General features: G+C 50.9%; 1 protein-coding gene across 1 annotated transcript in view; it reads right to left on the reverse strand.

Annotated features, from left to right (window-relative positions):
* Window positions 1-24,648, reverse strand: part of NEURL1B (neuralized E3 ubiquitin protein ligase 1B) — a 40,709-nt gene that overhangs the window by 8,563 nt on the left and 7,498 nt on the right. The window contains exon 2 of the mRNA XM_067732844.1: window positions 13,212-13,757. Within this exon, the coding sequence (XP_067588945.1) occupies window positions 13,212-13,757 (546 nt within the window). The remainder of the gene's footprint in view (window positions 1-13,211; window positions 13,758-24,648) is intronic.

A 24,648-nucleotide genomic window follows, 5' to 3' on the forward strand; every position in this document is an offset into this window, starting at 1 on the left:
CTTCATAATGAAGTGAATCAGCTACACATACACATATTTAAAGGGCATTTAAAAATCATTATTGTCTGCTTCCCCAACCAGAACATAAGCTTCAAGGGAAAGAGCAAACCCTTGGGTTTGTGGCCTTACTGTGTGACAGGTTATTTTAAGCTCCTTTTCACAGCTTCTCATTTAGTCCTCATACAACCTGTGAGGTGTGTACTGTTATCACCCACCATTTGGTAAAGAAGGGAGCTGAGGCACAAAGGGGCTAGGGAGCATGACCAAGGTTGCACAGCAATTAAGTGGCAAAGTCAGGACTCGAACCCGGGGCTGTCTGGTTCCATGCTGCTTCTGAAAGAAGGCGGGGCATGGGCCTGTCCTCACTGCTGTGTCTGCAGCAGGGAGCACAGTGCCTGGGTGCTACCCCACCTTTGAATGTGTAAGGTTTCTGCAAGAAATGGCCTCATTGTATAGGACAGGAAACTAAGGGGGCGTGTTTTAAAAGTCACAGTCATGAAAATATTTTTGAACAATTTTTAGTAACATGAAAAAATGCTCTTGATCTATATTAAGTAAAAAAGCAAATAAAAATAGTGTTTGTCGTCCAGCTCTTCATACTTTGGTATCAACAGATTACTTGTTGACTGTCCCTATCTAGAATGTGAGTCCCTGGAGGGCCGTGTCTGTGACAGTCTGTTCACCACCAAGTTTCAGGGCTTAGCAGAGTGCCTGGCAGATAGCCTTCATTATTATGTAGCTTACTGGATGAATAAATGAATGAGGTCTCTAGCAGAGACTGACTGCCTCTCTGAATAACAAAGATATCAGGGAAAGAAAGTATTTTGAAGTTGTTTTTGTGATCAAAATTTTCTTGTTAACCAAAGCAAGTAAAGGAAGCAAGAAAAAGTGTTACTCAGACTTTTTAAACCAAACCACTCTAGCTAAGATTTTGTTACCATTCTGTAATTTATGTCATGGGGAAAAAAATATTTCTTCCTCTTTAGTTTTCCAAATATAAAATTAAATCATAATAACAAACATGGTTTTGCAAAAAACATGCCCTAACCCCTGGTGAGAGCCTCATATGTTACTCCCCACCCCTGCTCCACACAGGGCAGTTTGCAAACTGGCCATCCAAGTTCTGATGCTGGCTCACAGACCTGTCTGGTTGGCCTACTGGTGTTTGGTTTTTTTTTTTCTTTTCTTTAACTTTTTATTTAAAAAAAAGCAAACATACAAATAGTATAATGAATGCTGTTTACCCAGATTCAACAATTACCATTCATGGCCAATCTTGTTTCACTGATGCCCCCATCAGTTCTCCCTCCTATATTATTTTGAAGCAAATCCTAGACATGCCATTTTATCTCAAAAAATTTCAGTATGTCTCTCTAAAATTTAAAGACTTCTTTATTGTGTGTGAGAATATGCTTTGTTCCCAGTTTCTTTGAATGAAGGTCCAAATAAAGCCCACTCATTGTCACTGGCCTCTTTTAAGCTATGGTTGCCTCTTCTTTTTTCCCCTTCCAGGGGTTTGTTGAATAAATCACCCCTTGGTCTTTCAAAATATTTTTTGAACTAGTGGCCAGTATTTAAGAGTCAGGAGATTCACTTTACACTGGATTTATAGCCTCTCTTGGAAAATCAGGTCTAGTGACACAAGACCTGAATTCTCGCCTGTCATCGATGGGTTACAGCTTGCCCTTTTGCTGAGGTGGTTTGCTCTCCTTCCCCATGGCCCTGAGCTGGCCCCTTCACCCATCTCAACTACTTGCTTGGGATCTGTGGACATTTGAGTTTGTCTTGCGTTAGTGGATGCTTCCCCATAACCTGAGGGAAGAAGCAGGATTTCAGTTTGGTCCTTTTAAAAAGTATGTATGTGTGCATGTGTCTGTATGTATCTGTCTATAATACTATATGTGCATAGGAAATCAAGTTCTAGAGAGACATACAACAAAATGTTAATGGTCATTATCTCTCAGGTGGGTGAGGTTATGAGGGATTTTCTTCAGATTTTTCTGTATTTTCCAACTTTTCTACAGTAAACATATACACTGCAAAGTTTTATCATCAAAAACCCCAATATTTTGAAAAATCAAGTTTTCAATTAATATGTAACAATGGGGGGGAAATGCCCGTGATATAATATTAAATGAACAGCTGAGGATACAAAACCGAATATATGATTTGATTCGAATTATGTGGGAAATGTATGCATGGGATACAGAGGAAAGATATAGGAAGGAAATACATAGAAATTTGAGGGCGGTTATCTCTGGGTGGAAATTTCCTTCTTTATGGTTTTCAGATTTTCTCATTTTTCGCTAATGAACATGCACTGATTTTGTAATCAGAAAAAAAACATGAATAAAAGTAGACTAAAACAAGCACTTTTTTTTTTTTTTTTTTTTTTTTGCCGTACGCGGGCCTCTCACTGTTGTGGCCTTTCCCGCTGTGGAGCACAGGCTCTGGACGCGCAGGCTCAGCGGCCATGGCTCACGGGCCTAGCTGCTCCGCGGCATGTGGGATCTTCCCAGACCGGGGCACGAACCCGTGTCCCCTGCATCGGCAGGCAGACTCCCAACCACTGCGCCACCAGGGAAGCCCCAAGCACTTTTTTTGAAAAGGCATTTTAGACAAGTGGGTGTTTCTGGGAGCCTCTTGGCGTAATGCATTTTCCCAGGGCTCGCTGCCCTACCACAGTCATCCTGTGAGGCCAAGCCTAAAGGCATTAGCCATGGCTTGCCGTGGACCTCTGCTCTTGCCAACACACTCTGCTTCTGTCCCCCACCCCCAAAGCTCTTCCTCCTGGCCCCTAACAGCTCCACGTAAGAGCCTGTCCTTCAGTATAGCATCCTAATTGAGAGCATGGCTTGGAGATGGGTACACTTAGTTTCGAGTCTTGGCTTCAGCCCTTCTTGGCTATGTGACTTTAGGTAAGTCACTTTACCTCTTGAAGTCTCAGCTTCCTCAGCTTAAATATCATATATTAACGCATATATGTGGAACCTAGAAAAATGGTACAGATGAACCGGTTTGCAGGGCAGAAATTGAGACACAGCTGTAGAGAACAAACATATGGACACCAAGGGGGGGAAGGGGTGGGGGCGGGGGCGGTGGTGGTGGTGTGATGAATTGGGAGATTGGGATTGACATGTATACACTAATATGTATAAAATAGATAACTAATAACCTGCTGTATAAAAAAATAAAATAAATTTTTTTAAAAAAATGGAATAATGATGATACCTGCCCCCCACACTCCCACCCATGTTGTTATAGAGATTAAATTAGATGCTTTTATAAAGAGTCTAGCACAGGGGTCTCAACCCCTGGGCCACGGACCCGCTATCCGTCCCCATGGCCTGTTAGGAACCAGGCCGCACAGCAGGAGGTGAGCAGAGGGCAAGCGAGCGAAGCTTCATCTGTATTTACAGCCGCTCCCCATCGCTCACATTACCGCCTGAGCTCTGCCTCCCGTCAGATCAGCGGCGGCATTAGATTCTCATAGGAGCGCCAACCCTACTCTGAACTGCACACGCGAGGGATTTAGGTTGCACACTCCTTGTGAGAATCTAATGCCTGATGATCTGAGGTGGAGCCAAGGCAGTGACGCAAGTGCTGGGGAGCGGCTGCAAATACACATTATCATTAGCAGAGAGGTTTGACTGCACAGAGACCATAATCAATCAATGCACTTGAATCATCTGGAAACCATCCCCCCCCCACCCGGTCCGTGGAAAAATTGTCTTCCACGAAACCAGTCCCTGGTGTCAAAAAGGTTGGGGACCGGTGGTCTAGCACAGAGCATGGCACAAAGTGCTCAAAACATGGTAATTATCATTATTCCTTAAACATCTATTAACAAAATGTATAGAGCACTTGCCATGTGCCAAGCACTGTGCTGGGCACTGGCTGAAGAGGAGAACAAGCAGGCATGGCCTCTGGGTCCATGGAGCTCTCACTGCAGTGGGAGAGACAGATTTTAATGAAGCAACTGACAGAAAACTAACTCTTCTTCCAGACTGTGATGACTGCCACCAAGAGCTGCCGTCTCACGATGCTCTGAAAGACGGGCACATTCCAGTGGGGAACTCAGACTCCGAGAGGCAAGGTGAGTTACTCCAAGTCCCACAGCCAGGAAGTGATAGAACTGGGATTCTCTGTGTGTGTCAAAGGGGGACTTGGTCAGAAGTGGGGCCTGAGAGTGGGTCAGAACAGCCCAGTCTCTGATCACGGAGCTATGACACGAAGGCTGAGGGAGTGGTGGCTGGGAGGTGGAGAGTAAGCATTTCAGGCAGAGGGAACAGCATGTGTGAAGTCTCTGAGGCGGTGAAAGCTTGGTATGTTTTTGAGGCTGGTGTTACAGAGTATGTGACAGCACTTAACCTGGGACCTGGCACACAGTAGCCCCTTGGAAAAGCTTGGGTCTCCTTCCTTTATATAAGGAGCTTCGTCCCTATCAGGCATTGTCCCTGAGTGAGACAGGCCCAAGATAGCAGAGTGCTGGCCTAGGCCCGACCCTTCAGAATCCACCTCTCAAAGCTTCTCTATGGAGAATCAGCCAGCTGGCTACAGGCAGAAATCCAGCCACATCAAGAGGCCATCAAGGAAGCTTATCAGAACTTCCTGGCTCTAACCTGCGACTCGTCTCCAAATGCACTCCCTGTACCTGATGAAAGTATACACGACCATTTACTTGAGCACCTACCAGAAGCACCTCCATGCACTCATTACCCTTATCAATCCTTACCACTATCCCGCGCGGCTCTGCAAAATGGGCACATTTCACAGTGGGAAAACACCGAAGCGTTGAGAGACGAAGTGAGTTATTCAAGGTCACACAGCCAGCGGTGACAGAAATGGGATTCCATCTCAGGCTACGCAACTCCAAAGCCGGGCTCCTTATGACAAGCAACGCTGCCTCCAAAATTCAGCTCTCCTTGTGCAACTCTTACAGCTGCCCAGCAATGGGGACCCAGCCTCAGGCCAAGCGGAGTTGTGGTCCCCAGGGACCTTATATCTCTGAGAGGAAGGGTCCAACAAGTACCCCCCTCCACCCCCCCACGATCACCCACCAAGCACCATCATGCAGCAGCAGTCCGAGGCCAGGCGCGCGGAGGCTGGAATGGCTGGGATGGGTGCCCTGACCTCCCACTCTCCCTGGGCCACCTCCAGGGCCTGCCTCTGGCCTGGGATGGAGCTCAGTTCTTCCCTTTCTTTCTCTTCCCTGGCTCTCTCAGGTCCACTATGTCTGGGCCTGGAGGTAAAGCAGAATTTATGCCCCAAGAGAAACCATCTGTGTGTGAAGATGACAATGAAGACTGGAAGAACTGGAGACAGAGGGGACCATCCATCAGTCACTTCGGTGTCTCAGAAGGACTGCTTTGCGCCGTGTCCTGGAGGCAGAAGTGACAGGACACGCTGACGGAATGATTGCCGGGGGAGGAAAAGAGGAGTCCAGCATGACCCCGGAGGTTCCGGCTGAGGCACCACGTGGGTGGTACCATCCACAGACAACAGGGATGGCTGTGTGAACGTGTTCCATGTGGGAAGCCTCTCGGACGCCAGAAGGAGATGTGAGTAGGCGGAGGGAACTCTGGAGTTCAGGGGAGGTGTCAGGGCTGGGAATATGGATTCGGGAGCCAACAGCTTGGAGATGGGACTCAAGGCCCAGCGACAGGCTCATGTCATCTGGAGAAAGAGGGTAGATGAGAGAAATGGCCTTGCCTCATTTGTTTGTTAAATTCTACAGTTGTTTAGGCACTTTTCTACGTGCATGTTGTAGTATATGATTTAAAAGTAAGAAGGAGGGCTTCCCTGGTGGCGCAGTGGTTAAGAATCCACCTGCCAATGCAGGGAACACGGATTCGAGCCCTGGTCTGGGAAGATCCCACGTGCCCCGGAGCAACTAAGCCCACGTGCCACAACTACTGAGCCTGTGCTCTAGAGCCCGTGAGCCACAACTACTGAGCCCACGTGCCACAACTACTGAAGCCTGCGTTCCTAGAGCCCGTGCTCTGCCACAAGAGAAGCCACCCAACGAGAAGCCCGCGCACCGCAACAAAGAGTAGCCCCCGCTCGCCGCAACTAGAGAAAGCTGGTGCGCAGCAACGAAGACCCAACACAGCCAAAAATAAATAAATAAAATAAATAAATTAAAAAAAAATAATTTAAAAAATATTTTAAAAAAATTTCACTGGGTTGAGCTGAAGAGGGAAATGGGAGGGGGTGGTATAGACAACACCTTTGAGAAAGTTTCCCTCTGAAGGAGAGCAGAGAAATGGTAGTAGCCTGTGGAAGAGATTGTCAAGGGCAGTTTCTTTTAAAGATGGGAGCTACCAGAACCCTTGTATGTGCTCATGGGGATGATTCTGTGGAGAGGGAAAGACAGGCTGGAGAAAGGGACAAATGACAGGAGAATGCCCCTGAACAGGCAGAGGGGACAGGAGCAGAGCTCCTTCTACCATGGCCGCAAGAGGGCAGGCAGAAAGGCAGGGGTGTTGGGATCGAGAAGAGAAGGTGAGGATGTTGGGCACTGAGCCCGGGCTTTTCCAGATGCCTCCCTGCTGCCAATCAGAGAAGATTGGACCAGGGCAGACAGACCTCAGCTGGTCCCTGGCCAGTGCGGTTTGTGACCTCAGCTTCCTTCTGCAATTTGGGGAGTTTCACACCTGCCTCACAGGCCCATGGGGAGGACGAATGGCAGCGCTGTGGAAGGAATAACCACGGGCCTGGTGTCATGCCCGGCACAGAGTGGGCCTTTAGGGGCCCCTAGTAGGACGTGGCCACAGACTGGAGCTCTCACTCCTGACTGGGAAAGGATAAGCCTTCGGGGTACCCTACCAGGCAAATGCCTTACTGTGGGGCTGGGAGCTGGGTGCTGATCTGGGCTGTTTGTAAAGAAAACATTAACTGCAAAAGCCGATTACCCTCTGCTGCTCCCCAGTGGGGCTCCAGATGAAGCCAGCTGAAGCCGCTCCTCCCTGCCTGATGTGGGTGCTCACAGGTCCCAGGCCAAGGCACCTCTCGGGTCCTGGACCAAAGCCCCTTGCCCACCACAGCCACTGATCAGCTGGGTGACCTCAGGCAAATCCCTGCCCCTCTCTGGGCCTCTGTTTCCTTATCTGCAGCACGGAGAGATGCACTCAGACCTGCAGGCTCTGATTTCGATCTACAACTTCAAGTCTTTATCAAGCAGTTTGTTCATAACACTGGTGAACAGACACTGACTCTAGAACCACCAGCTGTTAGGTGACCCTGGCCAAGTTATCCATCCATGCTGGGTCTGCTGATGGGGATGACAGGGTTCTTGTGAGGACCAGAAGACATCACCCAGGTACAGCCCTCAGCGTGGTGTCTGGCACAGAGTAGGTCCAATAAATTAACGAAAGGGCTCAAGGCTTTCAGGGGGGGTTAATGACTCCCTTACGAGGCCTTTGGAGAGCCACTGTTGCTGGCTATCAGGCACCCAATCCCTGCTTCTTCTGATCTCAGCACCCAACTATTCTTTTGAGGGAACTCCCCCTGCCCCATTTCCACTCATTGCCTTGAGGAGGGAGTCTTAACTTGGCCAGTCACTCTATCCCATCCCTCTAGCCATGGAGATCAACGAGGTTAGATCTTGAGATTTTAGCTAGACCTTGTGGGAAAGCAGCTCTCCTGCTAGTTCGTGGGACATGGGACTGGAGCTGCTGGTGGCCTTGCCCCCAACCCAGAGGGACAGCCTGGTGGAGGATGACACCAACAAAGACTACAGCTGAGCAAGAAATAAAGGCAGGCCAATATTCTGGGTGCTATTTCTTGGGCCTCTGCATCAAGCCAGTCTAACAGGGAGCTGTTCCCTGGAATTTTCAGTCACAGAAGACATTAATTCCCCATGCACCCCCCACCCTTTTTTTTTTTTTTTTTTGCTTGAGTGAGATTGAACTGGTTTCTGTCACTTGCAACCAAAGGTTTCTGACAGCATAGCCTGCAATGCCATGGCCTTGGGCTGGCATTCCATGTTCAGTCTGACCAGCCTTCTACTGCTCGACAGAGGAAGGATAATGAGGCCATGACACTGACCACTAGTGAGCTGCCTGGAAGAGGGACAGGGCTGCCTCAGGACAGCATGGGGCCTGCATTCCAGAGCTCTGGAAAAGGGCTTCCTTGGAGAAAAAGGAGCCAGGAGAGGTGTGCATGACCCGGCTGAACCTTCTTCTCTTGGGTCCAAGAACTACTAAAATCAGCAGAAAGTAACTTGGAGCACCCAGAGAAATCAAGGCTCTCAGGATGGACCACTCCAGGCCCCAGTAAGCTCATCCTGGTCGATGCCCCTGAGAACAGTAAACTAGCAGCCACAGGGCAGCCCTGTGGGAGAATGTATCAAGCAATGCAGTTTGCATGGGGGCAACCCAGGTGTCCATCAAAGCGGGAAGCCATTAGAGAACAAGGAAGCAGAGAAACAGATACGGATAAATCTTAAAATGGGGCAAATGAAAAAAGAAAAATAGAATAAAATCCTTAGCACAATACCATCTACCTATGCATACAAAACAGCTCTACATTTTTTTTTTTTTTTTTTTTTGTGGTACGCGGGCCTCTCACTGTTGTGGCCTCTCCCATTGCGGAGCACAGGCTCCGGACGCGCAGGCTCAGCGGCCATGGCTCACGGGCCCAGCCGCTCCGTGGCATGTGGGATCCTCCCGGACCGGGGCACGAACCCGCGTCCCCTGCATCGGCAGGCGGACTGTCAACCACTGCGCCACCAGGGAAGCCCTCTACATATTTTTAAAAGATACACACGCCCAAGGGCTGCCAAACATCAGAGTGACGCTTATCTGGGCAGGGGAAGGCGCGAATGGGAGCGGGGATCGGAGATGAAGCAGAAGAGTCAAAACAAGAGAAGGGGCTTGTGTGATGATACCATGCCCTGAACTGAGAGGTCTGAAGAGCTCAGCCTGGTACCAGGCAGGGAGGAGGGACAGGCACCCATGCAAAGAGGATCATTGTGATCACAATCCGGGCTGCACCCTGGGGTCACCCGAGGAGCCCTTAAGAAATCTGAATGCCTGGGAGCCACAACCCCCCACCACCACCTCCCTGAGGTTCTGATCTAATCGGTCTGGGTGCAACCCGGGAAGTGGGGTTTTCAGAGCCCCCCAGGTGACCTCAATGTACAGCCAAGGCTGAGAACCACTGAACTAAAGGTTCTAATCCTGGCTCTGCCACTCACAAGCAAGTCACTTCCCTTCTCCAAGCCCTGGATTCTTTATCTAAAAGGGGCTAAGTCGTCCTATCTTGAGGAAAGACTGAATGTCACAAGAGGGGGGACCTGAGGGTCTGGCCACAGAGAAGCAGCGCTCTCTGCTGCAGCCGGACCCCCCTGCAGGAGGAATGCTGGGCTGAAAGCACAATTTCATCAGGTAAGAGAAATAGGCAAGGCCTACGAATCTCTTTTTGCTTCTGAGACTTAATTTTGGCTCAAGTTCCAGGGCAAATACAGTGCACCCCTGTCCCACCAGACGGGGAGGACACTTCCCAGATGAGGGTTGCCAGATAAAATATAGGATGCCATGTTACATTTGAATTTCAGATAAACAACAAATTCTTCTCTACCCAATATTCTGTAATAACCTATATGGGAAAAGAATCTGAAAAAGAATGGATATATGTATAAATGAATCACTTTGCCTTACGCCTGAAACTAACACAACATTGTAAATCAACTATACTCCAATATAAAATCAAAATTAAAAAAAGAAAACAAATTCTTTTATAACGATGTCACAACTATTGCATGGGGTATACTTGTACTAAAGAGATTATTCATCATTTTTCTGAAATTCAAATGTAACCGGGCATCCTAAACTTGACAACCTTCCCCAGATGCTGCTTTAGCTTGGTGTTGAGGGTCTATCCAGTGTGGTCTGAGAGAGGTGAGGGAGGGATGAGGGGTCCCTATTCTGAAGTTTCACAGCTGAGACTCTCTAAGGGAACTATGTTACCCCCTTGTTCCTACTGAGGAAAAGGAAGCCAGAGGAATTTGCATGACACTAACATCAGTTGCTTTTTATTTATCCACTTGGTACTGTGGACACCACCCTCAGAAGCCCAGTTCTTCCAGCAACTGGGAGGGAGGGACCCCCTTTATGGTGGGATTTCTTTGATTCTCATGTTGTGCCGGCAACAGCAGAGTATCTATTACCCAGGCTCAAACCGTACAAAATCATGACTGTTTCGCTTTCTTCTTATTTTTATTATAACTTTTTTTTTTCTGATTATAAATCATTGTTGATAACTTGGGGGAAAAAAAAGAAGAAAAACACCCATATCCCCTTTACCCCGATGCAATCAATGTCAATTTCCTCTTTCCCTGGGAAGGAAACATTTATTGAGCCTTGATCACATGTCAGTAACCTCTCCATTATCTCATATAACCTTTAGAAAGAAAAATAACTTTATTGCCCTTTCTGATTATAAAAGGTTTTTTACATATATATTAAAAAAGATAACTCATAGAGGTAATAAAGAAAGAAGTGGAATTCACCTATGATCCCATCACGGAGAGATAGCATTCCTTCTAATCTCATTTCCCCATCTGCATGTAATTGTGAACATTGCCCCGTGGCACCTGTGCTAGCTGCTCCCTGTCAACCAGCTCACTGCAGGCACCACTGGCAGATAAGGAAACTGAGGCTCGTGCCTGCCACCTGCCACTGATGTTCCAGTGGGCCCTCTCCTTCCCTCCAAGGGGCGTGGGATGCTGGAGGGGCTCAATAAAGGCTTGTTAAATGAACAAATGAACAGGGGCAAGAGTCCGTGACTCCTCACAGGCTTGTTCAGTCTCATGAAGTCATCAGAGGCTGCTTCCGATTTGTATTTTTTTAAATCCTAATCTACTTGCGCTGATTATGGAGTGGCTGTGATTTCTCGGCTGTTACCCTGAGACATGGGCTATCTGAGGGAACAGGTAAATGAGGCCTGATTGTCCTCCTGCTCTATAGGAATAAACAGCTCCAAAAAAGAGTGACAGGAGATCTAGAGGAGGTTTTAGAAACCTACATTTCCTGGAGGTGAAATACCAAAATCTTCCATGGAAAAGAGTGTGGGGCAACACAGTGAAAATGCCCAAGTAAGGCCCCAGCTTGGAGGGTGGGTAGCTCTTCATAATCTGGTCTGCCTAAGCCTGGATTTCAGACATGTGCTTCAGCTCCCATGCAAACGGGCAGAGATTCTTGCTTCTTAGCTGTTATTTCTTGAGCGCCTTCTATGTGCCAGGTGCTGTGCTGCATCCCTTTCATACACCATCTCATGTTCCCCTGCCCAACAATCCCACGAGGTGGGTGCTATCGTGAACTCAATTTACAGATGAAGAAACTGAGGCACAGAGAGGGTTTGGTCACCTGGCTAAGCCCACATAGCTGGCAAGTGGAGAGCCAGGTGTGGAGTAGAGATCCGTGTGACTCCCAACCCTCTGCTCCTAACTGCTCAGAAATTCTGCTGCCTTTCTTCTCCTGGAGAGTTGGGGAGCCTGAACGTATACATCTCCCCTCCCTGCCCAATGGTGGTGTGGATGGTGGTAGGCAAGGAGCCCGGGGCCAGAGTTTTCCCTCAAGATGCAGGGCTGAAAGACCAGAAACAGCCCAAACGTTCAGATACACAAACTGTGGTGCATCCGTATCACGGAATACTACTGGACAATAAAAAAGGAACAAACTTCTGATACACCATCAACAGGGATGAATCTCAAAGACCTTGTGCTGAGATTAAGAAGTCAGAAACAAAAGCACATACCGTATGATTCCACTCATGTAACGTTCAAGAAGAGGCACAATAATCTATAGTGAAAAATCGGAAGAGCGGCTGCCCCGGGAGAGAGGGGGGCTGCCTCAGAAGGGGCAGGCAGGAACTTTCTTGGCTTATGGACAGGTGTATAAATCTGTCAAAACTCAAACTTTAGATCTGTGCCTTCACTGCAGGTAAGTGACATATAGGGCTGTGTCCCCTGAGAAACTTGCTCTCCTTTTGCTCCCCCAGAAATGGAGGCTGGGTTGGCTCAGGTGCCACCTGTGACTTCAAGAGCTAAGGTCGCAAACAGAAAGCAGGTCCATGGTTGCCAGGCGCTGGGGGGAGGGGAGGATGGGGAGTGACAGGCCAATGGGTGTGGATTTCCCTTTGGAGTGATGAAAACATCTTGGAACTAAATACAGGTGATGGTTGCCAACTGAATGCCACCAAACTATACACTTTAAAATGGTACTTTTTTGTCATGTGACTTTTTTTTTTTTTTTTTTTAAGCGGTACGCAGGCCTCTCAGTGCTGTGGCCTCTCCCGTTGCGGAGCACAGGCTCCGGACGTGCAGGCTCAGTGGCCATGGCTCACGGGCCCAGCCGCTCCACGGCATGTGGGATCTTCCCGGACCGGGGCACGAACCTGCGTCCCCTGCATCGGCAGGCGGACTCTCAACCACTGCGTCACCGGGGAAACCCTGTCATGTGACTTTTACCTAATTTTTAAAAAAGTTTAAAGAGAGAGAGAGAGAGAAATAAGATCTTAAGAGCAGCAGACTTGTAGCCCCGTGAGTTCTCACCACCTCCTCTGTTACAGCCAGAGCCACACCTGCCTGCCTGCTTCCCCAGTGAGCCCCTTAACCGTGGGCCTTGATTCGATACATATTGCCGACTGCCTGGGCACTGTAAATACTAGAAGACTAGGCCATATGTTTGACTGCTGTACCAGTAAATGGATTGTGAGTGAATGAATGAGCAAATGAATAAACACGTGTGAGTGAGTGAATATATGAATGAGTGAATGAATGAGCGAGCAAAAGAACAAATACTTGCATGAATGAGTGTGCGAGCAAGTGAACAAGGGAGTGAAGGAATGAGCACAGGAATGAATGAAAGAATGAGTGAATGAGCACGGAACTGAACGAAGGAGCAGGTGAACGAACCTGGGCCTGACCATGGACTCTGGACCACACCCGTGTGGGTTCCAATCCTGGCTTTGCAATGCAAGTCACTTAACCACTGCGTGCCTCAGTTCTCTCATCAGTAAAACGGGGGTAGTAGGTTTTCGCCAGAAAGAAATGAGTTGAAATGTGTCAACTGCTTAGAAGACGCCTGGCAAAGTGAGCCCTCGGTATTCGTGAATGTTACAGAAACACACATTCATGCGCGCGGTGACCCGCTGCCTGGTCCAGGCGGCGCCGCCCTATCCCCCTGCCAGCGGGAGCCGCGACCTACCGAGGAGCTGCACCTCGTCGGTGATGCCGTAGACGTCGATGAGCGCCCAGAGAGGGCCGCTCACGGCCACACCGCAGTGGAAGAGCACGGGCTCGCCGTCGTTGACGCTGTAGAAGACACGGCCGTGGCGGTCCGCCCAGTAGGCCAGCACAGTGTCGCGCAGCGCCAGGTTCTCGGGCAGCGCCTTGGCCCAGTAACCGGGCCGCGTGACCAGGTCAGGACAGGCATACTTGGGGATGTCCTGGGCGCTCATGAGCGACGGGTCGTGCGCCGTGAAGCCGAAGCGCAGAGCCCCGCTCCAGCCCGGGCGCACGGCCACCAGGCGCAGCCGCACCTGCTCGTATAGCCGGATGGGCCGCTGCGTGAACGTGACTCCGTTGCAGAAGCTGTTGCGCCGCGTGGCCCGGCGCGAGTGGCCGTCCAGCCGCACGTTCTTGCCCTTGGCCTGTGCATGGAAACGCGGCGCTTCGCCCAGGACTGGGCGCCGCTCCGGGCCTGGGCCGCAGCAAGGCCGGGTGGCCAGGAGGCGCGCGGGCGGGCTCGAGTCTGCGGGAAGAGACAGGCAGGAGGGTTAGGCGCCTCTGAAACTGTTCAGAGCTGTTTCACTCCCAGACAGGCCAACACCAATGAGCTGGTCACAAGAGCCAGGCTGGGGTCAACTGACTTCTCCATCCCCATCAAATCCCTCCACATCTAGAGGCTTCCTCCAAAAGCCGCTTGTGGGCTGCAAAGTCCCTCTAAAGGGAACAGCGGCCTTGGATTCTTGGGGAGTAGTGGGGAGTCTTTGGTTGCTTTTCTCTGTGTAATTTTTATTAAAAAGCAAGGCAATTTGGGCGCACTCTTGGGATCCCCAGTGCATCCTGGAATCTCAGCTCTCTGGCACCTCCTGGCTGTGGATATGCCGGAGATCCTATCACTTCTCTAGCCTGTTTCCCTGCCTGTAAAATGGGGACATTGCTTAACTCACACAGCTGCTAAATGAACATGTGGATGGAGTTCCTAGAATACTGCCTGGCACAGAGCATGTGGTTAATAAGCAACTAATAACATGATTATAATACCAAGGTTCCAAAGGACACCCAAGCCAGGATTCTGATTTCCCTTCCCCTTTACCCACAGAAGAGGAAGGCATTCTTTATAAGCAAGGCTGGCTTTTCTAGAACATACACCTTTCATAATTCATTTCTAGGGGAATTTTGCCCCAAAGGACCTGGAGAATCTTGGGATAGTCTCCTTTCAAAGGATCTGGACACCGGCCACAAACCCAGGTGGCCCCATCTGGAGGTGGGGGCATCATCCTTCCCACCTTTCCTCCTCCATCCCTGGTTACTTACTATGCATTTCCTCATTTAATCCTTATAATAACCATATGAGGGAAGGACTACCATTATCCCCTTCATGCAGATGAAGACATGGTGTTTCAGAGAGGTTGATTTATTTGCCTGAAGTCACACAGCTGGCTTCACTAAAGGCAGAGCTTCAATTGAAGCCATGTTTGTGTGACCTCCGTCCTGCCTTTTTACCTTATTCTCTCTGCTGTTTAGGAATCAACACAGGATGGATAGAAGGTCTGGGCTATAGACCCCTGACGTAGGAGAGGGATGCAGAGGCCACCTGTTGATTCCTTGTACCCCTAGGCAGGCCTGCTAGGCATTGAACTGGTGGAGGAGGGCTGCAGGCAAAATGCTCACTCCATTATTCATCCATCCATCCATCCTTCCATCCATCCATCCATCCATCCATCTACCCATCTATCCATCCACCCATCCATCCACCCACCCGTCCATCCATCCATCCATCCATCCATCCATCCATCTACCCATCCATCCATCCATCCATCCATCCATCCATCCACCCACCCACCCATCCATCCATCTATCCATACATTCTTCTATCTACCTATCCATCCATCCAACCATCCATCCATCCATCCATCCATCCATCCATCCATCCACCCACCCATCCATCCATCTATCCATACATCCTTCTAACTACCTATCCATCCATCCAACCATCCATCCATGCATGCACCCATCCATCCATCTTTTCTGCAGATGCATCTGCTGGTGTGAAGCACTGAGGGAGCACAGGTGATGATACAATCCTGCCCTTGTGGAGAGCTGAGTCTCTCCGTGGAAGAGAAGACACACAGATGAATAGACATGAACATTAGGGACCGATAATAACAATAGAGACCCCATTAGGCATTGGCACTGGGGGGCTATTAGGCCCAGAAGAGACCCCAGACTCAGCCAGGGGCCGGAGGGCAGGGGGTTATGTCCACAGAGCCAGGTCTTAAGGGAGTCTACATTCCAGGCAGAGGGAACACTAGGGGCAGAGGTGGGGGAAGCTGGACTTGGAGGGGAGGGTAAGTACTACGGTAGGTGTGACAGAGGGTATCTGAGGTTGGGCAGCCACTGCTTTGCAGGGGTGAGGGGTGAGGGTGCCATCGCATCATAGGGACCAGCCAGGAAGGCCCTGAACGCCAGCCTGGGAGGCTCAGAGCGCACACCACGGGGAGAGGGAGCCACTAGGGGCCTCCAGTGGAGCGGGCCGGCACTGCCTGTTAGGGAGGGCCCCTAAGGCAGAGAGGAGGGTGGACACAGAGCCAGGCTGTGGGCCATCTCCGGAACCACAAAGATAAGAGTAAGGGACCACTGGACAGCAATTCCGGCAGGACAAAAATCAGACGCGTGGGGGAAATACTGCCCGGGCGTAAACCATCCGAAGAGGCCGCCCAGGACAGCAGAGGCTGCGTTCTCCACGCACGCTGTGGCCTTGTACCAGCCACCCAACCCTGGGCGGCAGTCTCCTCCTGTGTCTAACAGACCGGATTCTCTCCAAGGTCCCCGCCGCTGGCAACCTCTCCAGGAAACATTAAATAGGACTAGAGATCAAAAGCACCAAAGACCACAAACCACCGTTATCTGATGATTTTTATCTCAGCTCCCATCACTGTTGTTTTTCCAACCTTACCTCTCAATCAGAGGCTTTCTTTACAAAACTGGCTTGGGAACCCTAAGCGGCTGCTCCTTCAGAGTGGCCTGGCGATTTCAATGGATGCTGGGGGGTGGCGAGATACTGCTTTGTTACTACAAGGGGATGTTTCCTGCTAAACCAGCTATATGTTAGGATAAAAGGCAGCCAAGTAACAGCGAAGTTTACATATTTGTTTAATTTTGATTATGTGATCCAACTTCCTTCAGGGAATGAGGGATAAACACTACTTTTCCCTCCTCTGAGGCCAGAGTCCTGATGTGAGATAAAGAAAACCAGAGTGAAAAAGTCTCTAAGAGGATGTGTTATTTACACAAATTGAAAATGCTCAAAATGAAAGAACAAAAAGCAATCTGCAAATTGTACGCCAGCGTCTGCTTTTAGCTCAGCTCAGGGAAAGCAGCCTCTACATGAAACAGAAAACTGTGGCCACGGACCCCACGGGCCTCGGAGAACATCCTAGTTCAGGGACGTCAATGGAAAACCTGAACTTTGTCATTTAAATTACAGCAATAAACACTACAGCCACATTAGAGAAAGTTTGGGAAGAAGGAGAAAATTTCCCCTCTTCTCCCCACATTCATACCTTAACTCACGTTGCATTTTTCATGTTGGCCTTTATCCTGCCTGGCCCTTATCCACGGAAGAACCACTGGCTGTGCCCTCACTAGGCGCCATGTCCTGGGCCGTATGTTTTTGATACAAGTGATACAAGGTTGCAGTTAATTCTTAATACAAATCCTCACCCACAGGATTACTGTCTATTTTCCAGGAAAAAAAACTTCCTGCGGCTACAAGGAGATATGAACCCAGCTCTGTCTGACCCCAAACCAGCGCTCTTTCCTCCCGTCCTGACTTTCCTCCATAAGGAGCACAGAAGGACTAAGCACTAAGTAGTACTGAGTACCTTTTCTAACTTCCTTGCCACCAGAGCACACATTTAATTTTGACTCCTGCCTTTTCTTTCCTAACTCAACATTATATAAAAAGCATCTTTTCCCACATGGCTCCCAAGCGTTCACTGTTCTGTTTCACCACTGCAGAATAGTCCACTGAGAGCCAAAATGTCCCCTACCGTCCCCCTCCTGGAGATGACTTCAGCTGTTCCCGCAAATGGCTGAGTCCACGGGCACAGAGGGTCCTGGCTGCTGGTGCCAGGACCAGATTTAAATGGACACCCTGTCACTGGCGAGGTGTCACCTTCTGCCAGGGAGGGGCCCCCAGCCCACACCAGGGACCAGACCCTTTCCTCCCACGCGAGGCAGAGTCTCCACTGGCCTCGTGCGGGTGTGCCTCCCTCTCTCTGGCCAGGAACTGGGTCTAGAGACTCTAAGAACAAGGCAGGGGGAAGGAGTTTCTATGCGGTGGGAACCGAGGGGAGACCCTGTAGTCTCTTCCTGTGTGTAGGAAGGAGGGGACAGTCCTGGCCCACCCCTCATGGTTAACCAAAGGCTGCTGCAGCCCCTCCAAGACCAGAGGGAAGGGTCTTTCCAGCGTTTAGTCAAGGAAGCAATGCCCCACTCGAAAACGTACGAGTACAGATTTTGGGGGGTGGGTGATGAGTGGCTGTCGGTATTCAGGGAGGAGGGAGCTCTGTTCTGGCTAAACAAATGTTGCCACTGCCAGCCTTAGGCTAGTCCTTCGGGAAAGCAGGGGGACATCAGAACTGCTCCGCGGGCTGCTGCTCTGTGATCTACTCACATCAGTGCTTTAGAATGGCCCTCACGGGCTCTGGGTTCGAACCCACGCTTTGCTGCTAATTTGTCTGAGGGGCCTTTGGACGAGTCACCATCTGTGAATAGTGTGTGAATGCAGAGCCTCATCTCAGGCTGCTGGGAGGGGCGATGAGAGCACAGAAAGCTCCCAGCAGGAGTCCCAGCACACGATGGATGTGCACTAAACGTTCATTCCCTCCCCTGCAGGGAACATCAGGTCCAACCCCTGGGTAAGCCCCTCACTCCACTTCTCCCACACTTTTATTTTCTAAATCTCAATGTGAGAGGCGGTTAAAAAGAGCACAGGCTTGGAGTCAGGCAGATGGGGGTTTAAATTCTGGTTTTGTTGTTTCGTAGCTGTGTGATCTTGAGGTACATGCTTAACTTCTCTGCTCCGTCCCCTAACCAGACCTAGAAAACTGGTAAGAGTCATCTCCACCCTGCACGATTGCTCTGAGGATGAATGAGGCCAGCTGGTCAGACTCGGTGTGTGGCACGTAGTAGGTGTTCACTTAACACTGGGTCCCCCACCCCACCCCCACCCCCTTTAGTTACCTTATTTAGTTTCTTTGCCGAGAAAAGGTTTACTCCTGGGTCGAAGATGGCTACTTGTAGGGTCAGGGGATTATATCCTGCAATGTTTCTCCCATGGAGGGTTGGTAACCTTGGCCAGGAAAGGCCTCTTGAAAACCCCAGGGTCACTTTCCCTGGGTATCCAAGGACAGAGACCTATTTTTAAGCCATCCCAGCAGCGTCCCAAATGTGCACTGTGCCACCTCTGAATGATGCCCGCTCATCGCCCCAACCCAGCCTTTCCTTTGATCTAAAAAGAGCCCAAGGAAATGGCATTTACTGCCAGGAGGATGGCAGGAAGCAACAGCTCCAGCTTCTCTGGCTGCCGAGATGACGGCCTCCAGCTTGCTGGCGTTCAGCAGATGGCATCCTGGCTGAAATTTTCATCAGATTCCGCTCCACCGGCAAAGGGAATTGCCAACTGCGAGGACAGTCTATTCTAGCCCCTCCCTCTCACTAGAGGATTTAACTAGCCTTTTACTGAGCCTTCGTTATGTGCCGGCACAGGCCTTTGTGGATTGAGTTTACATTCTTACAACCCTGCAGGGTAGGTTTGACCACCTTCATTTTCCAGAGGAGGAAACCAAGGCAGCAAAGCTGGGCAGTGGCAGGAGAGGGCCAGGCTCGGGCCCTTCCTCCCATCCCTGTCCCCTCTCCAAGGCGGCCGCCTGTGGCCTTTGGGGGCGGGGGTCGTGTGCCTTGCTAAGCACCATGACAGCTGTACCGGCCCCTCTCCCACCGAAACACACCCACACTCCACTCACACAATCTGATGTACAACTTCAGGGGCTTTCTGAACCGCACAACATCCAACCTCAGACTGTGGACCTTCAGTAACAAGTCTCTGTTTCAAGTGACAGAGGTAGGAAGCAACAGGGTGCATGTGTGTGCACGCGCACGCGGGCTTTTGAGAGGAAAAGGCAAGGCTGGCGTTTGGCAAGGCTTCCCGTCACCCAAAGCAGGGCGGGGATATCAGTCTCCTTTGGCAACAGAAAGTAACTTTTCTATTGGTGGGTTTGAAAGTGGATTAGAAAAAAATAACCAAGCCTCCTTCACCTCTGCCAAAAAGGGCAGTGACATGCACCCAGCAGACGGACTCCAGCCTAACAGGACTTTGTTCTCTGTTTCAGAGGCCTGGTCGGCCAGCACCCACGGTGGAAAGGAGCCAGCCCACACTTGGAAACCGCCACCAGGCTCCTCCCCGCTCCTATTTTCTGCAAACAGAACCCGGTCAGCACAGTGCAGCCGGAAAGGCACAACACTCCTGTCAGCAGCTGCAAGGAGGCCCAGGGGGGAGGCCGGAGGTCACGCGACACCGCTCTTTGGGAGAAAAGCCCTCTCCTTCCAGGTCTAAGTGGCAGCCCTCTTGGCTCAAGTGGGCTCAGATGCACTGAGTTCCCAGGGAGTGAGGTCATCCCAACGCCCCTTCCAAGCGTGTTCAGCAGAGTTGGGATTCCCAAGCCGGCTCCGACCCTCTGCTGGGCCCCTCGGTGGAGGTCTCTTCTTGATAAAGGGACCCAGGAAGCTCCAACTTCAGAAGCGCCGGCTCCCAGGGTTAGGACCCCACTGCTGCAGAGGGTGGGGGGGAACGTGCCCTCATTCTTTTTCAAGTACCTCACTTCCTCCTTCATCTGACATTTAAGGAGCATCTGCTCCATGCCAGGGCCGCACTGGCTGCAGGGACGCACGCACTGACGAGCCACACACAGTCCCTGACCCCAGAGCTGCGAGACCAGCAGGGGGCATGGACACAAGACACCATGACTGCACAGGGTGGTCAGCACGGAGGGCTGGGGCCATGGGGATGCTTCTCAGAGGGGCCACTCTGCAGTCTGAGGAAGAAATGGCTGGGGGTGGGGCATGATAAAGGATGGGGAACCGTGTTTCAGGCAGAGGGAACAGCACAGGCAAAGGCCTGGAGGTGAGAACAAGCCGAGCGCGCTTGGGGAACTGCAGGGAATAGAGTGTAGGAGGGAAAGGGGAGAGTGGAGAGGGAGTCAGGAGCTACAACACAAAGGGTCTTAAAGGCCTAGCAGAGGAGGTTAAGGTCCTCAAGAAGGCTCTGGGGGCCACTGAAGGGTTTGGAGAAGGGAAAGAGCCTCTGAGGATCCGTCTCTCTAAAAAATGAGATTCAAGTCCTGGGTCTTCCCACAGAAACTGCCCGTTCCTTTCTTCCCTGCCTATCAAAATGATCCGGCACAGCTGGAGCGGGAAAACCAGTCCAGGTTTCAAATGCGGCTTCTAACCGCTGGCACAGTCCTGTCCCTTGGCACCTGCCTCTCCTCCAGGTAGCTGCTGGCAGCTGCCTGCTGAGCCAGCTGATGGGCCAGCGTTCTCCTTCTCTTTGCCCTGATAGCAGCCACTCCCCCAGCCTGGGTGGTGCCCAGAAGCCTGGCTGTTCACTCTCCTCAGCCCTAGATGGGCACCTTCAGGGCCCCTGTCCCCATTTTGAAACAATAGGCCCACTGGCCCTGCTTTTCAGGCTCGAAAGCAGCTGGAAACTCTCCTAGAACACCAACTGTTCTCACCTCTGGAGCTGAGGAAATGCTCTTCACAAACCCCATGGCTGGGTGGTGTTTGCTGGCCCCGAGGGGTGGGAGCCCACCTCTGTGGCACTCCCCGTGTGTGCCGGGGGCTCACCACACGGCCCATTCACTCATGGCCGCACCCTGCCAGGTGGCTTCCAAGTGAAGAAACTGAGGCCCAGAGAGGCGGACGTCCTGGCCAGAGACCACCCAGCCTGTGAGGCCAGTGCCTGTTTTTGAATCTGGTCCCGTCTGACACTGAAGGTTGCATCCTTCCTGTTTCATGCCTCATTCCTCCCAAGGTCTCTCGCTTACCCCCTGACCTACGAGAAAAAAGTAGGCTATGTACAAGAGGCATAAGCCACCTTCTGGGACAGAGGTGGAGCGAGGCCCTGGCTTGGTCTCAGAGAGGGGCAGGTGTGGTGGTGGATGTCATCCATCAGCCTGTTTCGAGCAACTCAAAGGCCACAGGTTGGCAGAACTTGGGATGAACAGCAAGCAACATCTAAGAAAAGGAACGCAGTGGCAGATTATAGCAGGGGGATGGAACCCCAGAGCCTAATGTCCCCAAGGTTTAAAAGGGGATTGGAGGTGGGCCATGATCAGAGAGGCAGACCTCCCAGGGGGCCATCCGGAGCGTGGGGCTGGCCCTCCACCCACCAGACTTCCTGGGATCCTCCTGACAGTGCCGAAGGAGGTGACTGCTACCAGACCCACTGCTGGTGAGGAAGGGAGGCTCAGATAGGCTGGGAGAGCTGCCCAAGGCCACACAGCCAGGAAGTGGCGGAGTTAGCATTTGAACCATACCAGCCTGGCTCCCAAGGCTAGGAAGAAGATGCGATGGGTGCTTTGGGCAAAGTGTAGAAGTTATCCCTACAGGGAAGGAACAGAGTCTGGCACACAGTAGGTCCTCAACTAAAGTAGATTCCTTCCCTGCCATGTCTGGCTTTGAGGCCCACAGAGAAGTGACTCAAGGGTGCCCCTCCCACTCGCCTTCCTTCTCCAAAGATCCAGCTTTCTTTTTCCTCTCCCCCTCATCTGTCAGACTGGCCTTTCTCCAAATGTCTGAGGGCTCCTAAAAGCCAGTGAGTATAGACTGAGGATGCCTGCAGGAAGTCTGCATGGGCTTCTGCCCCTGACCCAAGAAGTAAAGGATGAATGCTGGAAATGCAAACTCAGGAGTCCTGATAAGAATCTCCACATCATACGTCCTAAGCTCTGATGATCTGAGAGTTGTTGGCTCACTGGGGCCTCTCTACATCCTCACGAACCCATTCCCCAGATGAGGACATTAGGCCCAGATGAGGAGGGGATGGCCCGAGGTCATGGTGCAGGCAAACAGCTGGGTCAGGATTTCACTCAGATCTGAATCCAAAGCCATGCACACACTTAACCATTATGTGGAATTGCTTCCCTAGCCAGCCAGCGAGTACTTTAGGAATCTACTGGAGGCATTTGAGAGGTGAGACCCAGCAGGACTATTTGGTCCTATTGCTCCTCTCCTTTTCATCAATTTCGAGAGCACAGATGCCTTGCCTTCAAGGAATCCAACATCCCCTCTGGCAAAGAGGGTGAGACATGCGCATTTAAAGAGTCCCCATCTCATGTTGGCTCAGACTTCTCATGGAGTCGCCTATTTATTCCTCATCACAACCCCATGAGGGGGGTCGCCGTCATTCTCCCCATCCTAGAGACGGGAAATGAAGGTTCAGAGAGGGGAAGTGACTTGCCCAGGGTCACTTAGCTTACATAGAGGAGAACTGAGGTTTGAACATGAGACTACCTCCAAAACCAGTGCTCTTTCCACCATCTCTCCTGGGATTCCAGCCAAAGACCCCACCTGTAATCTCTGGGTGACCCTTCGCAAGGCTCTTGTCCTCAGAGTCCTGATCTGCCAACTGGGAGGTGGGACGTGGTGATTCTGAGCATTCTCGGAATTTATGAGAGGGGTGGGCATCTCCTTGGGGAAAAGGAAAGAAAACACGCGCCTGAGGGATATAATTATGATGTAAACAATGGGTAATGTTGAGGATGTAAACAGAACACACTTGTTAATAGCTGTGGGCCTTGTGCCGACTGCCAGTACTGCCCCGGACACCACCCCCCCACCCGTATCCCCAGATGGTTTACTCATTAAAGAACTCTCTCCCCTCTGCCCAGAGGTGATACAAGAGGCCAGCTCTGAGCTGCCCTGAGTCCTGGTAATAAGGAGAATGAAAGGGAAGGGAGGAGAGCGAGCTGGCACTGATATCCAAGAATGGCTGCTGCTCAGAAGTACCTGCTGCTAAGTGTGGAAAATTGCTGAGGCTGGGAGGTCACAGGGGAGGGAACAGACCCAGAAGGGGGCAGGTGGCTTCATCTTTCTGTGCCTCAGTTTCCTGATCTGTAAAATGGGGCTAAAGCCTCCCAACATGCAGAACTGGCAGGGGGATTAGAAAAGTGAGAGATTATGAAGGGCCCTCCACGCGTTCAGCAGATGAGCACTGGCTAGCACTTCTTATTAAGACCCCGGGATCAAAAGGCACCTTAATGGACAATTCATCCCGGATCGATCTGATGCTCTAGTTGCCTCTACAATGTCCACGTCAAGTCCCAATTGGGCTAAACACCAGTGCCACTCTGGCAAAGGGTACTTTCTCCCCCACTGCCCTCATTCCACTTCCAGATAGCTTCCACAGTTAGAAAGTTCTTCCTTTGACTGAGCTGAAATCTCATGTGATGTCCATACACGTCTGGTCATGTCTGTGTTCGGTCCACAGCACCCTTCCCTATCAAGTCTGCTCCCCTGCCTCATGGATCTGCAGGCAGCTCTCAGGTCCCAAGGGTCCCCAGGCTATGCTGCTGGGGATACTTTGCTCCTCTGGGGCTGACGTGGCCCTTGCTTTGCTCTCCAGAAAACTCTCAGGACATCAGTCGTCCCCTGGCCTGCCTTGAAAGGGGGTTGAAAGGAGATCTACACATCAGACTTTGGGAATGTCAGCTGGAGTCCCCATAAGCCACCGGGAGAGTGGCCCTACCCTGCCAGGCCTAAAGGTGGGATGTGAGATAAACCACCTCAGAAGTGGTGGTTTTGAAATCTGAAAAGAAATCTGAAAAAGAAATCTGCCAGACAGATCTAAATGCTCACAGGTTTCTGCTCAATACTATGAAGGCTTTCAGGGCAAATGTGAAATGCGCCCCCCCTGACCCCCTGTCTTGACCTGGCAGTCATCCATCCCACATCAACACTGCTTCCTTCTAGTGGGAATCGTGTTGGACTACCCAAGCTGTGTGCCCTTAGGCAAGCTACTTTCCCTCTCTGTTCTCTCAATAGTTATATGGGACTAAAAATAGTAGCTCTCTCACAGGGCTTGTCCTGAGGGCTAAATGCAGGTACCTGCTGAGAACAGTGTCTGGCACAGCCTGGCTGAGTGATACAAGCTAGTGGTTATTATTATTCTTTTGTGTCTGTCTCCCTTGGGAGCACCAGGCCCAGCAGCGAGCAGGGGCTTGTTTGTCTAGTGAATACATAATCATAACAGGTGCCCCCTGTGAGCACTCACTATCTGTCAGAGGCTTTGCAGGCCTGAGACGTAACATCACTATCTCCTTTCTGCAAAAAAGGGAATCAAAGCTTAGAGAGGTCAA

Source organism: Pseudorca crassidens, chromosome 3, assembly GCF_039906515.1.
Source record: "Pseudorca crassidens isolate mPseCra1 chromosome 3, mPseCra1.hap1, whole genome shotgun sequence".
Taxonomy (NCBI): domain Eukaryota; kingdom Metazoa; phylum Chordata; class Mammalia; order Artiodactyla; family Delphinidae; genus Pseudorca; species Pseudorca crassidens.